At 32.7% G+C, this 18,712-nt stretch overlaps 2 protein-coding genes across 3 annotated transcripts; both read left to right on the top strand.

Annotated features, from left to right (window-relative positions):
* The first annotated feature begins 2,079 nt into the window (after positions 1–2,079).
* On the top strand, positions 2,080–5,695 carry LOC107461738 (receptor-like serine/threonine-protein kinase NCRK). 2 transcript variants are annotated; one of them, XM_021129196.2, is made up of 10 exons: positions 2,080–2,311; positions 2,648–2,743; positions 2,918–3,028; positions 3,129–3,242; positions 3,474–3,749; positions 3,853–4,094; positions 4,169–4,465; positions 4,555–4,788; positions 4,869–5,099; positions 5,185–5,695. In XM_021129196.2, exons 2-10 carry the CDS (start codon positions 2,674–2,676, stop codon positions 5,446–5,448), a joined length of 1,839 nt encoding a protein of 612 aa, XP_020984855.1. In that variant the 5' UTR covers positions 2,080–2,311; positions 2,648–2,673; the 3' UTR covers positions 5,449–5,695. The 2 variants fall into 2 exon arrangements, with proteins under 2 accessions (XP_020984855.1, XP_052108424.1); XM_052252464.1 differs by lacking the exon at positions 2,918–3,028 and having other exon boundaries at positions 2,081–2,311.
* Positions 5,696–8,614: 2,919 nt separating this feature from the next.
* On the top strand, positions 8,615–12,069 carry LOC107461752 (protein CNGC15c). Its single transcript, XM_016080307.3, has 8 exons — positions 8,615–8,913; positions 9,143–9,220; positions 9,310–9,850; positions 9,932–10,144; positions 10,256–10,548; positions 10,762–10,873; positions 10,976–11,212; positions 11,289–12,069. The coding sequence occupies exons 2-8, from the start codon at positions 9,192–9,194 to the stop codon at positions 11,964–11,966; spliced, it is 2,103 nt and encodes a 700-aa protein (XP_015935793.1). The 5' UTR covers positions 8,615–8,913; positions 9,143–9,191; the 3' UTR covers positions 11,967–12,069.
* Positions 12,070–18,712: the final 6,643 nt, after the last annotated feature.

Here is an 18,712-nt window from a genome sequence, read left to right as displayed (position 1 = left end):
ATCAACAGCCTCTATGCTATGCGAAAAACCAGATTAGCAAGCCTCTGATTTAGTTCTTCATACTGGCGGAATGCACCTTTGAATATGTTACACTGTCCAGTTAGTTGAACTTCTTCAAAGAGCTCTCTCAGAACAAACACCTCAAGTTCACTGGTTATCTCTCCTTTCTTCAGAATGAACAACAAGCTTCTTTTTATCTCCTTGCATGTTCCTTGGTTCTTCTTCCAAGGTCAACATCTTGAGCCTTGAGCTTCACCAACCCACAAGCTCACTTTTTCTTTTCAATCATCAAATTGGAACCTTTCCTTCTGACTTTTCCAACTTGACCGAAAGCCGTGAAGGAGTAACCGAAATTGTTTTCCAATGGTCAACCAAATCTGAACCATAGAGATGCAACTTGGTCCCCAAGAATTTCTTGTGACCTTGGATTTGTAGCAGTGAAGAACAGAGATCAACTTTTCCTTTGAATGTCATTTTCGGATAGAGCAGAGAGTTGGGAAGAAAGGATGAAGATCTGATGCATGCAAGATGAGATGGATTACCTTTCTTACGCTTAATTTAGCTTTGAATTACTGTTTTAGCTTCTGTGCTTCAAGCTTCAACTCTCTCTCTCTTGCTTCTTTGGTTACTAGCTTAGGGAGGAACCTTTTTCTCTCTTTCTCTTTCTTACTTTTCTGATGCCATGATTTGACTTGATTTGAGAGGAGAGGAACGTTGCTTACTTTGGAGGAGTGAAGAATTCAATCTTACAAGAGAAGCTTTGTGGGATGGATACGGGCTTGGATCCGGTTTTTATTAAGCAACCCGTTTGGCCTATTGGATCCTATGGCTTTGTTTCTTTTGGGCTGTGCTAGTTTATTTACCCATCGGCCTTGCTATATTATTTTCATACCATTTGGGCTGCTTAACTTGAATTATGGCCTACAACATAACATAAATAATTAGCAATGTATATTTATTAATTAAATAACTCTAATTATTTATTTTGCCAAAAATAATGTTTGTCATCAATAATTAATTTAGTTAATTTCTTAACTCAACGTCTAGTGACTTGTATACCATTCGTTGTTCATGTATTATGTCCTACTCAAATAACTCAATTAGTGATCTCATTATTTTGGTTTTAGATAAAGGATATTTTTTATTTTTGTAATTGATTAAAAATTTTAAAAATATTTTTAAATTTATTTTATCTTAATTTTATCCCAATATTTTTTTATTTGTATCAAATATATTTCTAATAGCTATTTTTTTAAAAAATTACAATCAATTCAATAATAATTTCACAAAAACAACCTTCCATACAAGTAAATTAGATATAATTATTATACATTATTATTATATTAATTTTAAATTTTTAAAAAATTTAGTTATTAGAAGTATATTTTTTTTTTGACTAAAGAAAGAAAGGCGTTGAAGGGTCCCTTTCAGTAAGCAAAGGGGTCACTTTAAGAGAGGGTGGTATATCAAATGGACCCTTTATTAATTAAGCCTCATTTTCCTATTTTGTATGCATGTGGTTTTGTTTAGTGAAGGACATAATCAATAGAGAATGCACCCATTCGAGTGGGGTCTCTCTCTTTCCACTTTCATCTGTCTCATTACTCATTAGCCTTTTGCTCTTTCCTCATTCTTAATCATGTCATTTCTGTTATTCATGGTGCTAAGGGATATATAGTTATATACTTCACTTCACTTTAATTTGGTGAAACTTAAAAAGGCCAAAAGGGTAAAGAGCCTTATTAACATGTATCTTACTGAATATATATAAGAACATAAAAAATTTCTATTATTAAAATGTACCTTACGACACAAGGTAGTTGAATCCTTTAATAAAAGGGTTTACATAATGCTTTGATCTTAAGCTCTACAATTTGAACAGGTTCTGCTAAAACAAACTTTCACATTTTTTTTTCCTATTTAATTTCATAGTCCTTGCATGTATGATATAGTATCTAGTATCTGAAGCCGTCGGCAAACATAGCTCTATACAAGTTTTATATACACATGTTTGTTGTCTTACGTAATAAAGTGTACTTCAATATATGTGGCTTCCTCCAATTGAACACAGTTGTTTATTTAGTCCTAATAAGGGTCCATTATACATTAATCAGTGCCGTGATTCCTCATCTTATTGCATTAACTATCCTATATGCAACTTTTTCAATATAGTCCCTACTTCAATCACCTCAATCTCATCTTTGTTTCAGAACTTGATGGATCATGGATGAACTTAACTCAGTTGTTTGTGGGATAAACGTTTTTCATTCCTTCTTTCCTACCAATTTTCAGCTCTTGCCCACAAAAATTGGTATCTCCTTATTAAGCATGAAATGATTGGCCCTTATTTAGTTTCTGCATCTTAGATAGATACAAATATAACTGAAAACCATGGGATTCAATGATTAATGCCCACTTCTTTTGCTGTTTTTTCTTTTGCTATTTATCTTTCTGTCAGATATGATCTCTATAACTATAGTGGCAAAATAGATAGATTCATACACTCATTATGAGTTAGTAGTGTTTGTTCTGCAGATTGACTCTGATATACTTTGAATATATTGAAGCCATTAATATGTTTAATCCTCACTCTTGCTGTAGGGGTTGCAATTGTATACAAATAAATGTTCTTTTGCTTTCCTTGCAGCTTATGGGTTGCCAGGGTTGGAATAAATGAAGTTTCAACTTAAACTTGCAGCTGTTCTTGCTATTAGCTTGCTATGGATTCAGCACTCATTTTGTGGTTAGTGCCACCATTCATAATGCATTTGGTTTGGTTTGGTTTAGTTTAGTATCATAGCTTATAAAGCAATTGGTAATTGATTCTCTAATTGAGTAATTGTTATCACTTGAAGGATTACCTTATTGTTAGCTACTAATCTCTACTAATCTCTACATATAAATAATACACTTGAAGGATTACCTTCTGAGACTTACCTAAACAAGTGGAAATGTAGATGTTCTTCTTTCCAAAGGAACCATATATACTCTCTTTCTAATTGTTCTCACTCATGTGATTGCCATTCAGGTATACTTGTAACCTTCTAAAGCTTTTATATTAACTAGTAAGCATGCAATGCTTTTTATGTGTTCAACTGTTCATGGCATTTGCTTTACCTTCTATGCAGATGCTGAAGATAGTGAATCCTCATGGACATGCATATGTGATACCAATGGATTCCCTAAAGTGGCAGCAGGTGGCCATAGCTCTAGTTGCTTTAAATCCTGCAACTGCACCTGGGGTATCTTATCTTCCTTCTTCCTTTTTTCTTACATCTTGAAAGTTTATAATGCAGCTAAACTATGCCGAAATTTTGGTTGCAGACAACAATTTAAAACCCTTTGCTTAATTTTAACCATGTAGATTCAAAACATGACTTGAAACCATTTCTTAGCCTCTTGCCTTGTTAGAAAAAGTCATTGGTTTCAATTATTTTTTTTCAACTAATCTTATGGTTTTGAGTCTTGTGCAGGAAGCAAAAGCGTTGCATTAGGTTCAAAGAAACACATTTCAACAAGGACTGTGATAGTAGTTGTGCTTTTAATATGTGTTGTATGCAGCACTCTTGCATTTATTGCCTCAGTTCTATACTATGTCTGCAAAAGAGACAGCTGTTCAATTCAATCACCAATGGTTTTATCAGATAAAGAAATAAGTTACAATAGTACCTCCAACTTAATTAGTCATAGAACATTTTCAGTTCCAGAAACAAAAGCTGCTATTCATTTTCCAGTGAGTCATATTGCAGGTACTGTTCTTTGATTCAAATTCAAGAAGAAGTTCTCATATTTTGCTGCTTCTCTTTTGGTTATTAATAACCTTTTTTCCCCTCCTGTGTTATATATATATAGGATGCTTTCAGAAGGCCTCTTTCTTGTTTGGGAGCCATAGAGAAACTTTTCATGGAAGTATCATTCGATTTTCGTTCTCTGAGCTGGAAAATGCCACTGGAAACTTCTCAACTTCCAACATAATTGGACTTGGTGGATGTAGTTATGTATACCGCGGACGACTTAAAGATGGAAGTAACGTGGCAGTTAAGCGATTAAAAGATGAAGGAGGACCTGAAGCAGACACTGAATTTTTCACTGAGGTTGTAACTAATCATGTTCTATAGTGTCTAGATTTAAGAAAACAGAAATAAGACTAAAGGAACACTTGTTGCAGATTGAACTATTGTCTAGGCTTCATCATTGTCATCTGGTGCCATTGCTTGGATACTGCTCAGAATTAAAAGGGAAAAATGTTCATAGGTTACTAGTGTTTGAGTACATGCCTAATGGGAATTTGAGGGACCGTTTGGATGGAGTTTTTGGAAAGAACATGGGTTGGTCTACTCGGGTAAATATCGCATTGGGAGCTGCCAGGGGTTTGGAGTATCTCCATGAAGCAGCTGCTCCAAGAATTCTGCATAGAGATGTCAAATCAACCAACATTCTTCTTGATGAAAATTGGCATGCAAAAGTATGAGTTTGGTATCAAATTTATAGTTAATCATTAATGATTTATAGTATGCTTCTAATTAAGTTGATTTTGATATGACTGAATTGCAGATAACTGATCTTGGTATGGCTAAAAACTTGATAGCTGATGACATACTCAGTTGTCCTGGCTCTCCAGAGAGAATGCAGGGCACATTCGGGTATTTCGCACCCGAGTATGCAATTGTTGGGAGAGCTTCTCTTGAATCTGATGTATTTAGTTTTGGTGTGGTTCTTCTTGAGCTTATCAGTGGCCAGCAACCAATCCTTAGATCAGCAGGCAGAGAAGAAAGCCTTGTTATATGGGTAATTCTTAAGTTGATATTATTATTATATATTTTATCTTGAATTTACCATCATTGATAGTAACATTCTTTCTGTTTTAGGCCACTCCTCTCTTGCAAGATAGCAGGAGACTAATCACAGAGTTGATCGATCCGCGATTGAAAGGAAACTTCCCAGAAGAAGAGGTGAAGGTAATGGCATACTTAGCAAAAGAGTGTTTGCTGTTGGATCCTGACACAAGACCAACCATGAGTGAGGTTGTTCAAATTCTTTCAAGTATTTCCCCAGGAAAATCTAGAAGAAGAATAAGCATTCCACTTAGCCTTTTTCAGGTTCACACTTTCACTCTCTTGTCCACATTTCTGAACTGCATTTAGTTTGATCATGTTTCTTATTTTCTAATCTGGACATGTGAAGGAATCAGAGGATGCAGAGAAGGCAAGGCAAGCTTCTTCGTCGGCCAGATTCGCTTATTGTAATTTCATGTCACAAGATACTGAAAACAATCTTCATGTTGTTGGGAATGAAAATGAAAATGTAGATGCATTTTCAACTGAGTATATGGAGAGTTTGATCCTCTTGACTTCAAAAATTCCTGAGAGCTGGCATGCATCAGAAGAGGAAATGGTAGACCTAACTGAACCGCGGTTCGAATCGTTTTCCTTGATGACATTAACATAGAAAGGTTCAGAATGCTGAAGACTGAAGAATGTAGAAGGGTGCTGATCTAAATTCATTCACTTTCCTTTGTAATGTAGAGCACATAAGAGTTGTTTATAGCTAAGAACTTTGAATATGTTCCTTGTATTCTTGTACAGAAAAGATAAGCATAGGTAATTGTGATTCCAGTTCTACTTTATTTGTAGAAGAATTGGATGTGATGAACTTGTAACAATCAGCATTCAGCAATAGAAATAAGCATTTTGCATTTGTATTCAGCAGTAGTACTGATATAAGTGCTAGGTCTATTTATTTGTACCCAATTTTCACTCAACATTTCTTTGGTTTTTTTTTCCACTAGTTCTAGTCTTAACCAATGAAAAAGGATCGACTTTCAAGTGTTTAAATAGAAAGACTTAACACTATTTTGTTAGCTGTATTTTGAATCCAAAGTTTGAATGGTAGATGAAGGTAAGACTTGAGGAAAGGATGGTAAGAAACCTATCAACTATGCTTACTTTTTCTTTGTTGAGAAGAAACCATTATTGTAACTTGTAAGTAGGTGATGGATCCTCCTCCTCCAAGCACACCATTGCTAGGTCAAGCTCCCCCTGATGGAGGATTCTTGGATACATGGTAAGACAACACTTATCCTTGCTTGATAATGAGTTATGCAAACTTAGAACTGATCCTCCTATAACATGTTTTGTTTGGTTTTATTCTACATTTCAGCTTATGGTTTCTGTGCTGCTGTGGTTTATTCAGTTGCTGCTTCCCTCCTCTTTATGAACCAGGACCTCCTCCTCTCTAGTTCTTAGCTTGTTGCATTTTTTTTTTCTTAGAATTTTCTTTATATGTGTTTTACTTCATCAGAAATAACAACTTTTATATACTAGTATAATACTACTTTATGGACTTATTTATATTTGAATGTATAATTTTTAAAGTCATACAAATTCTGAACCAAAACCACATGGTTCTGAAGAGGTGTGAAACCAAAATCATTGTGAGATGGGTCCTCTGAGTATGGATACACACTGTATTTTGGGGTTAACAAATTTGATAGATGGATCTTCTGTAAGGTACAACCAATGCCACTTGCACATTTAATGCTATCACAAGCCTTGTTTCCATACCCTTTATACTCTCCATATAAATAATACACTTATCTTTTTCTTGTTGCTATAGTATAGAGGATTTAAATAGAACCATAGGATAAATCATAATTCATAAATCAATATAATAGCAAATAGCCAACTATACTGTCATGCAATGCACAAAGTTCAATTCAATAGAATAATCATAGAACGATTTCACTGTGTAAATATTTTATACCTCAAATCTTTTATTTTATTTTATTTGGTTATGGAGTGTTGCTGTGCTGGCCGTAGAAATGTTGTGCCGACACTCGACAGGAAAACAATTTGAGGCTTCATGTTGTGCTGTAAGCTGTTAGCTGTTGGAATTTCATTGGCCTACGAAATTGATTTCTTTAATTTTTTTTTTTTGTCATGGAAAAAGTCTGATATTATTATTAGATAAATAGTTAATTTAATATGGTTCTATTTTAAATAAAATATTACTCCAAAAAATCATTTAACTTATATGAAACAAGCATTTTGTTCAAAGTTTCCATAACAATATGTGTCTCTTCTCAATGAGGCAAGGAATTTGTCATTGCTTTATTTACTTTGTCATGTTATTAAAATGGTTGCTATTTTCTTTTCGTTTTTTAGGGGGAAAAAAGAAAAACAAGAAAAGGAGATAGAAACTTCAGTTTCACACAACTAGGTCAAAGAATTTGTATATTATGATTTTTAAATGAACAATTTTCAATAGATAAATTCCTAAGACCAAAGTATATAATGATGATAAGATATTTATTATAATTTGAAACATTTTATGTGGATATCAATAATAAGAAGACATATTAAAACTTTGAATTGTTTTATATCACATTCCATTTGTGTCTAAAATTAAAGTAGAAAAAATTGATATTTTTAACTAGAGAATAAACAGAAGCTCACACAGGAACATTATCATTCTATTTAATTAATTTGAGAATTTAAGAATTTATTTCAGATTTCATCCTTTTAATATATATGTTTTTTCATTTAAAAAAAAAAGAAAAGCTCAACTCTAGAATCACTAATGAAAGGAAATGAGTACATGCATGCTACTACCCCAGTCAACTATGTATTGAATATAATAATGTTTGAGAAATAAAAAAAAATTAACTAAAACAAATTAAAATTATTTAATTTAATATTTATTAATTATAGCACAATAAATATTGAATAAAATAAATTTGAGTTTTTTTGTTTTTTTTAGTATTATTATATTGAAGATTAGACTAATTATTACTAATTATTTTTTTTATAAAATAGGAGATTGTATTATCCATCTGAGGTATGGAGAGTGAGAGTGAAGGAAACACGTGTCAAGATTCCAAATGGCAGCGTATCTAACGCAGTCAACTCCTCCTCGGATCTTTCAAAATGTTATTACTTATCTCAATTTCATCATTTTTATAATTTTAAAAATAATTTAACGGTGTCAATAAGTCGACTTAAATAAATGTTAAAATTTTAAATATTATTTTATAAAAAATACTATTTATACATTAAAATTAGCTACTAATATATTTGTGTATAAATATATGTGTGGTTTAATTTATTTTCATAATGTATTCATATTCTAGCATGTATTTTATATTAGTGGCTGATTTTAGTGGCTAATTTTAATATACATGTAATATAATTCTTATTTTATATATAAAATAACTCACTAATTCTGTTAGATAAAATTTCTGATTCATAGCAAATTTAATAATAACGAACATTCAATTAGGTTTATATAAAAAAAAAAGTTATAAACAATATTATTTATTTTTTATTTTATCAAAGATAGAGAAATTCAAATCTACAATTTCTAAGTAAATATAGAGAGACTATGTCATTTGAGGTATAATTCGATCACTAAACAATATTATTTGTTATAGCATTGTTATATACATTAGTATATCAATAATAATAATACTCTAGACAGTGAAGGGTAATCATCAATATACGATAATTATGGTTTGACAAAAGCGTGGAATTATTTTTTTCTGGCATGAACATCGTAATATAATAACATGGCTAGCTACATGCCTACATCAATTAATTAATTAACGTACGGGGATGCTTTGGTGCCACATGTGGCACAATTTTTATGTAAAACAATCAAAGTCAGAATCAGATACAGAAACTCTCATTATTTTCATTCATTCTAAGCGTGTTCTCTGTTCTGCAAAATGAACCGTCTTTCTGTTTTTCAATTCAGAAAGAAGGTGGAGGAAGAGCTACCAAGCTTTCAGGCACTACTACTGCATATATGAGAGGCTAATAAGTTTGTTGAATTTGAATGTGACATGGTTAATTAGTTAGTTTTTGCTTACACCAGAAGCAAATGCAAATTCTTGAGGATCTCACTTATCTCCCTTAAGTAAAGTGCATTCATTCATTCTATTATTTTTTATTCTCATCTTATTTACATGCTTTTGGTTACTTAATACTTTAATCTTACTGCAAATACTCTTGTTTTCATGTTGCTTTTGGAACTTCAAATGGTGTTGTTTCCATAATAAAGGTTTTCTAAAGATATAGAAGTTCTCTTCCTTTACATGATGAATTTATGTTATTTGTTTATAACATAAGCTACTAATAAATTGTAGAATCTTCTCCAAATTCTGTATCTTCATTGTTCTAAAGACTCAAGAGAAGATGGGTTTTGGTAATTCAAGATCTGTAAGGTTTGTTCCCTATACAATAATTCCAAGTTTCTTTCCTTATGAATATATTACAAAGCCTCTAATCGAAAGTTTTCATACATTATATATAGATTTGAGGATGATCTGGAGCTACCAAATAACAAGAGTGAAAGTAAGAATGGTATGAAGGTCAAATACCACATTGATGGAACACAAATAGCAGAGGCTAGTTCCAACAAAAAGGCAGGGAATAAGTTCTTGAAAGGTAGAGTTTTATCAAGAGTGTTCTCAGAGGATTATGAGAGAGTTAAAAGAAGAAAAATAATCTTAGATCCTCGCGGCCAAGCGATCCACAGGTGGAACAAGATCTTCTTGGTGGCAAGCTTGGTGTCTTTGTTTGTGGACCCTTTGTTCTTCTACTTGCCAGTGGTTCAAGATGAAGTGTGCATTGACATTGGAGTAACACTTGAAGTTGCCCTTACTTTGATAAGAACAGTTGGTGATGCCTTCTATGTCATTCAGATTTTCGCCAAGTTTCGCACTGCTTATGTAGCTCCTTCTTCAAGAGTTTTTGGAAGAGGTGAACTTGTCATAGACACTTCCAAGATTGCAGTTAAGTACCTTTTCAAGGGATTTTGGTTAGACTTTCTTGCTGCCCTGCCTATTCCTCAGGTACCTTACCTTAATCAATCATTAATATTATCCCTTCTCCTAACTCAATACCTGTCAATACTCATCTTTTATTTATTGTAGGTGCTAATTTGGATTATCATCCCAACTCTTAGGGGTTCAACCATGGCAAACACAAAGAATGTGCTTCGGTTTTTCATCATCTTCCAGTATGTTCCAAGGCTATATTTGATTTTCCCACTCTCTTCACAAATTGTAAGTGCTACTGGGGTTGTCACAGAAACAGCATGGGCTGGTGCTGCTTACAACCTCATGCTTTACATGTTGGCAAGCCATGTAAGTTCTTGTCTTATTTTTAGATGTTTAAATAGCATTATGGTATGTGCTAGGTGAAAATAGTTTCAACTAACTCATACCCTTTTGTTTGTTTTGTTGAATTGCATGAAGATTTTAGGAGCTTGCTGGTACCTTCTGTCAATAGAAAGGCAAGAAGCATGTTGGAGAAATGTATGCAATGTTGAGAAGCCATTTTGTGAATATGCATTCTTTGACTGCCGCAGGGTTGGAAATTCCAAAAGAGACTTATGGTTTCTAGCAAGTAACATCACAAACCTCTGCTCACCAGATTCTAACTTCTATCAGTTTGGTATATATGCTGATGCTGTCACTTCTCAAGTTACATCCTCATCATTCTTCAACAAGTACTTCTTTTGTCTTTGGTGGGGCCTTAGGAATCTCAGGTAATAACTAACCATTTTTTTTTGTGTGTGAAAACTTACATGCAATTGTTTTTTCGTAAAGTTGAGAGTTAAAAACTATTAGATGATGATTTATTCAAACTTATCCAATCATCTAACGATTTTCAAATATCAACTTTACGTGAAGACAACTGTATGTGAGTTTCCTTGTTTCAAAATAACTGTCGAAATCGATATATCTATTTTATGCTACAGTTCATTGGGACAAGGCCTTCTTACTAGCACTTTTGTTGGAGAAATTATGGTTGCCATTGTTGTTGCAACACTTGGATTGGTTCTTTTTGCATTACTCATTGGTAATATGCAGGTAATTATTATTACTATAAGTAATGAGTGCAAGTGAAGGACATTATTCATTATAGTTGAATATATAGGGTGTACTAATATGTAGCACTCAAAATTTGTGTAGACATACCTGCAATCAACTACTGTGCGGTTAGAAGAGTGGAGGGTGAAAAGAACAGACACAGAACAATGGATGCATCACAGGCAACTACCACAAGAACTTAGACAATCTGTGAGAAAATATGATCAATACAAATGGATGGCTACTAGGGGAGTTGATGAAGAAGCTCTTCTCAAAGGTCTTCCATTAGATCTTCGTAGAGACATCAAGCGCCACCTTTGTCTTGACCTTGTTCGAGGAGTAAGTGGTTACAATAATTATGATAGTTATTGCTGATAAGTTTATATATATTATGATAATGAAATTATTGTAACAGGTACCATTGTTTGACCAAATGGATGAGAGCATGCTAGATGCAATATGTGAAAGACTAAAACCAGCATTATGCACTGAAGGAACTTACCTTGTAAGAGAAGGGGATCCAGTGAATGAAATGCTGTTCATAATAAGAGGGCACCTTGACTCTTACACAACCAATGGTGGCAGAGCTGGATTCTTCAACTCGTGCCGTATTGGGCCTGGTGATTTCTGTGGGGAGGAGCTTCTAACTTGGGCCTTGGACCCAAGGCCCAGTGTTATTCTCCCTTCTTCAACAAGAACTGTTAAGGCCTTCTCAGAAGTTGAGGCTTTTGCACTCATTGCTGAAGATCTTAAATTTGTTGCATCTCAGTTTAGAAGGCTGCATAGTAAGCAACTTAGGCACAAGTTCAGATTCTATTCACACCAATGGAGAACTTGGGCTGCATGTTTCATTCAAGCTGCTTGGAGAAGGCATAAGAAGAGAAAGGATCTTGCTGGACTAAGAGCAAAGGAGAATAATAATAATAATCATATTAATAATAATAATAATGATTATGTAACAGTTTCTGAGCCTGAGACTCCAACATCAAAGGCTGTGATGATGAGTGGTAGGAAAAGTGTTAGTAGGTCAGATTCTGGTGTAGTTAGCTCTGTGCAGAAGCCAGCTGAGCCTGACTTTTCGGTTGATGAATGACTTGCATGCAAATGCCGAAATTCGATTGTGTTTGATAAGTATCTTAAATAGAAAATATTGACACAAAAATGTTGTATTTCATTAATAAATTTGTATTGCTTCATATTTCTGTCTTTCTATTTTAGAATATTTATCAAATACGATTTCATAGACTGGATGTCTAACAAAATTCAGATACTGATGATGATTTAAAGTTTGTACATTGTTCATTAGATTCTCTTGGTCGTGTGTAATTATATTTTCCTTTTTTTTTTTACTTATTCGTGTATAAATATAAATTAAGAGTTAGGAATCCTTGTAACGAGAAGAATATTGCACATGAATATCCCAAAATATTGATAAGTATAATGTCTTTATTTTTTTTTGTCATAATAAGTATAACGTCTAAAATTTTAGATTCAAATATTATTATTTTCTTTTTTTATGTTTTTCTTAGTGACGTTTTTGTTATTTTTTTATTTTTTTTGTTATCATTTTCAACTGCATGTTCTTTTTTTTTTTTGCTTGGGTCAGACAAGAAAATAGGGTATCTTTTTGTTATTTTTACACTAAAGATAGCATGCTAACATTGGGCTTTCTCTGCATTATTATGTATTTGGACTCCACTTGTTCTTGTAGCTTTATGGGCCGTGGATCGTACATTGAAGGTTTATCAGTTGTAAGAACCCTAATTTTATTCGGATTAAAAAAAAGTCTTGAACTATTGATGTTGATCCATTGATATCGGAAAATGATAATATTATTCTTATTTATTTTGATAATATTTTTTTTAAATGCATACAAAAGAAAATATAAAAAATATATAAAGAGTGACATTATAAAAATATGAGTGAATTATAATTTTTTGAGGATATATTAGGACAGGTTTTTAAAAAATTTTGTGTTGGTCGTTTTCGTCCAAAAAAAAATTTTATTGCGTAGAAGTTTTTAAACTTTATAAAAGTAAGATATATAGGTTATTTTATCACATTTTTTAGAATTTATTTGTTCAAATAAAAACAATGAAACTTGTATGTTTTATTTTTGTAAAGGTAAGAGATCTTACTATAATATTTTTTTTTTTAAACGAAAATGTCCCACGCAAATTTTTTTATGAGGAGTGCTAGGGGACCAGCAGAAATTGTGATATATAGCCATCAATTAGTCATCATAGGTGTGTTTAACAGTGGGAGATTATATCCAATGGTGCAGGATTACTCATTTTACTTTTGATGGCTAATTGATGGCTATATATCACAATTTCTGCTGTCCCCCTAGACTTTCTCATTTTTTATTCATGCTACATGCTGTAAGTTCATCTAGGCTTTCATCAGCATGGTTTAGCTCATAAATTGCAACCAAAATTCATGGACCAAATGATATTATGTATTTATTTTAAAAATAATTAATAAATATAAAATAAAATAATTTTAAACTGATTTAAGTTGATTTTATTGTTTTTCAAATATTTCTAGTCGTTAAAATAGTCGAAGAAGTGCATGTGATTTGATCATTGACTCTAGGCATTGACTTAAGTGGCATGAATATATGAACTAATGAAACGATAGACTATATAAAATGAAAAAGAAAAGAAGAAAGCTAATAATTAATTAGGGGTGGTTAACCTAATTAAACACCATCACGGAGAAAAACCATCCTTAAAGCTCGCTCATTATCACAGGTGTCTTTCAATTCCATTTCTCACCAGACATGAGATTTACATATTAATTATAAATAAATATAAGTAATTGCCAACTTAAGGAAGGTAAGGCTCGAATCTTCAATCCTATTTCACAAATGCAAAAAGCTCAGAATAATTCCTATCAATTAAGGAGGACTATATGTTAGAAACGTACAAATCTCTATATGCAATGAGTATTCCAAATTCTAATTGCAATTCTTTTCTCCATGTTTTGTGAAATTTCACTTTATTTAACATGATAATAACGTTTGCTTTTTTCAGAGTCCTTAGTGCAGAACATGCATCAGTAGCTGTCAAGAACTCAAAATTCAAAACCCATAATAATGAATAAAATTAAGAGTGCCAAGTGTAGTCGATATATGATTATTTATGTATTTTTATTTCGTAGTTTTAATTTTAGAAATAAATAATTTTATTATATAATATCAAATTTTTATGATCAAAAAATTTACAATTCAATTCTTAAATTTGTTTATTCTCATATATAAAAAATATTAAATATTTAAAATATAAGACAAATAAAAAAAATATGTAAAATATATAACGACCAACAAAAAAGAACCATGTGATAAGAATAGTGGCAAACCCTTTATTTTGGCCACTATAGTTGACAAAAAGAATATATAATCATAATTAGTATTAGTTATATGGTTGCAGTGTCAGTGTCTTTGGAATGGAATAATTATTAGAACACCATGCTGAGACCCATCAACAACTAACAACTAGATAAATGTTAACGTGTCAAGAGTTTATCTAACTTATATTTTAAAGATACATATTAAGATGATAATTTTTTTTTTAAATATAAGAAGTTTAAATTTTAATGTATTTATTTTTATTTATTAAATAAAAATATTTAAAATATTTTATTAATAATAATATCATAAAATTACTCATTATAAAATTTAAACTAATAAAAAAAGCTTTAATAAGTAATCATATATCATATATTCTTAGAACACTAATAAACTCTTAAAATTATCGTTACTTTTTATAGCTTTCAATGTCATTAATTAATTAACACATATAATCTCGCCTTTTTATGATCTGTACCTTGCAAATTTTAAACCACCTAACTACTTGATTTAGTTGGCAGTTACATTTGCACCCCCAAAAAGAATAATAAATGAAAGCTGATTTTGGTTGTTACTAGTATTTTGGATAAGCTAATTATTATAATTCTTATTAACAGTGCATGCACATTTTATTATTAATTACAAGTTAGTAAGTGCATGCATCATCAAGGTTATGATTAGGCTTGGGGTTCGAACCAAATTAATAGTCAAAAGGTGGAAAAGTTTATTAATTACTATTAACTCTTTAATTATTTAATTTATATATATGTTACGTGAGTTAAACCTTAAAATAATTTTTGAGACTAGTGTTGTGTATTAAAATTGTTCTAGAGATTTTAATTGCACCAATAATATATGTTTTTGAGATTGACAAAAATGTATCACATTAGTCATGGTCCATTTTTCATTAACGACGTGATGACATGACTTGATAACTTGGGTTGTTAGTAACATGTGTCACTCCATAGTTTGGCTACGTGTAATAGTATGATAATATGGTGACCAATGACACATGGCATGCTGATGTGGATGGTTATGCCATGTGTCACAATGCTATTTAGCCACATGTCCGTTTGTGCCACGTATCGCAACATATGAATGTGATGATTATGTGACACTCATCACCATTCTCACTTATGAACGCGTGATTGACAACCACTTCCGTTCTACATGAAAACAAACTTGAATGTATATCTCTTGGATTTCTAGTCAACGATTCATATCGACTCCCCTCTAACAATGGGGCATCTGAATCCAAGATTAGAGTCTTCGTGGTATAGGCTAGAATCCATTGGCAGCATTCCTGAGGTCCGGAAAGTCTAAACCTTGTCTGTGGTATTCCGAGTAGGATCTGGGATGGGATGACTGTGACGAGTTTCAAACTCGCGACTGTAGGGCGTGGTGATAGACGCAAAAGGATAGTAAATCCTATTCCTACACGATCGAGAACCAACAGCTGATTAGCCATACGATATCTGTGCATGGTATTTTTCATCCGAGACGAGCAATCCGACAGTTAATTAGCCGTACAGAAACCGTAGAGGACCATTTTCACTGAGAGGACGGGAAGTAGCCGTTGACAACGGTGACACCCAACACACAGCTTGTCATAGAAAGGAGTATGAAGGATTGGACGAGGCAGTAGGAAAGCAGAGATTCAAAAGGGATAAAGCATCTCCATATACTTATCTGAAATTTCCACCAATGATTTACATAAGTATCTCTATCTTTATTTTACGTTTTATTTATCTTTTTAATTATCAAAACTCTATAACCATTTGAATCCGTTTGACTGAGATTTACAAGATGACCATAGCATGCTTCAAGCTGACAATCTCCGTGGGATTGACCCTTACTCACGTAAGGTTTATTATTTGGACGACCCAGTGCACTTGCTGGTTAGTTGTGCGAAGTTGTGAAAAAGAGTTGAGATTACAATTGTGCATACCAAGTTGTTGGCGCCATTGAGATCACAATTTCGTGCACCAGCCACATTGCTACAAAAGCATCGCATACATATTGAAACAAATATTGTTTCTTAAACTAGTATTTTTTTGTTGGTGGTCTTTTCAGGTGTGGCACTTATGAGAAGCTTCTATCTAGTTCATTAGGGTTCTTCAATGTATCTTATTAGTTTGTACTTTAAAGTTTATATGTTGAAGATTTATAAAACAATCTTTGTTAAATGAAATATATTTGAACTATCTATGTTATTATATATTATATAAATGTTGACTTGCTGAGTAAATTAGTTAATATATTAATTAATTAAAAAAATAATATAATTTAGCAAATTATATGTGTAATTTGTATTAAAAAAATTATTACAAAATAAATAGTGTTTTGTAATTAAAGAAAAAATGTTACAAAATCAAGTTATATTTTGTAACAAAATTTTATAATAGGAAAAAAATATATTGTCACAAAATATTTTGAAGATCAAAATTTGTTATCAATTTTGTAACAACTTTTTTTTTTGTATCAGAAAAATTTGTTACAAAATATTATTTTGAATTGTAACAGTTCCATTTTTTGTTACAAAAATTTTTTGTAATGGGACATACTGCAACGGCCTCTTTTTTGTTACAAAATCTTTTTGTTTCAAAATTTCGATTTTTTGTAACAACTTTTTGTTATAAATACTGCTTTTTCTTGTAGTGACAGTATTTATCCACATGTCGTCCATTATGTCATCATTGTATTTATCCACCAAATTAGTCCCTCACTTTGCATTAAGTGACTCATTTTTAGTTCCTGAAATTGAATGTTGTGCATCAAACTAGTTCCTTCACCAATTTTTTCTCTTTTTTTTTCTATAAATTCAAAATTCTCAATATATTTGAATGCATTAATTTCAATTTTATTTTTCACATGTTATTCAAATACAAGTGCTTTTATAAAATATTTTTTCGGGTTAAGTACTGTTTTCATCCCTAAGGTTTGGGGTAAAAGTCAAATTCATCCCCGACCTTTTTTTGTTATTAAAATCATCCTCAACGTTATAAAAAGTTATAAAATCGTCTTTTTTTATTTTATTTTACCAAATTACCCTTATCAATTAATAAAAATAATATTAAAAAATAAAAATAAAACCCCACCCCGATGTCTTTGTTTTCCCTCCCCATTCCCTTCTTTCTACCATTTCTGCTCTCATGGACCCCTTACTGCCACCACCATCTTATCTTCCTCGCCCTTTCCCATAGAGACTACTTAACAACTACCCGCTTTTCCCACCCTCCATCGTCCACAACTCAACTACTGCCATTAACTTCCAACAACCCGTCATTTCTTTTTCTTCGTCTTCCTTAGGTACTCTCAGCTTCCAGAACATGCTGCAGCAAGCACCACTTCCAAACTACCCTTCTCATCAACATCATCATGCTGTTTTTGTTGTCATCCAAGTGGGACTGAGGCAACAAGTGCATCTTAACAACAACATGAACAACGAGAACAGGTTGATGAGTAGCAGTAGTAATGATTCATCAAGGGAGGAATGGGTCCAGAGAAGAAGTGATGGTCAAGAAAAAGCTCTCTACACAGACGTTGCAAAAAACACACTACTCACAAATACTGCCGCCAAAGTTGGATTTGGAGAAGAAAATTGGGGCTTTGGAGGAGTTGAAGGAGAAGATTCAAGAGAAGGAAAAAGAGGTTTTGGAATTAGGGCAGAAGATTAAGAAAAAGGAGGTTTTGGAATTGGCAGCTAGTTCTACTGTTGTTGCAGCTGCTGCTGTGTCTTCTATGTTCTCTGGTGCTGGTCGCTGCTGCCACTCCGTCAACCTAGGGCGTTGTGAGCATCTGCTCCCCCTTCACAGAGGTGTCGTCCTCGGCGCTGCTACCTGTTGTCAGATTTGCTGCTACTTTGTCCTCGATCGAATTTGTTCCCCACCACAAACGACCGCTGGCATCTAAAGGTTGCGTTCCGGCATACAGGTAAGCTGGTCCCTGAATCAGGAAATCTGATTGCATAATTGAAATTCGGGTTGCTTGTGTGTTCAAATCGGTTGAACTTGTTCCTGGAAGAAGATATCTCTGATGCGGTTTTGTTGGATATGGAATTGAAAATCTGAATCTAAAATTGTTGATACATTCTGCAAATTTGTTGTGAAATTATTTGTTGAATCTGAGTTTGCATCGAGTTCTTCTTCTGCATCCATAATTTTTAAAGTTTGGCATGAATTTTGTTGTTGTTGCTAAAATTATGACACCACATATTTGAAACTATAACTTGACAATGAGGATTGCTGAATTGTTGCTTGAACTGCCATTTCTGTTGATTTTGCTTGTTGCTGCTATGGTTGGACTAGAAAACAGAAATTTGATTTTTTTCTGCGTCTTCTTCATCTTCTTCTTTTGTGTAAATTGAAATTTCTGTTTGTATTGCATAATCTGATTTTGTTGTGAGATTTTCTGCTTGAATGAGGAGAGAAGAAAGGGAAGCGATAAGGGAGTTGGGGGTGCAGGTGGAGGTGGGGGGAGAGTTTGTTTTT

Source organism: Arachis duranensis, chromosome 8 (assembly GCF_000817695.3).
Source record: "Arachis duranensis cultivar V14167 chromosome 8, aradu.V14167.gnm2.J7QH, whole genome shotgun sequence".
NCBI classification, from domain to species: Eukaryota; Viridiplantae; Streptophyta; class Magnoliopsida; order Fabales; family Fabaceae; genus Arachis; species Arachis duranensis.
The sequence above is the reverse complement of the archived record's forward strand: the minus strand, read 5'-3'. Positions and strand labels throughout refer to the sequence as shown.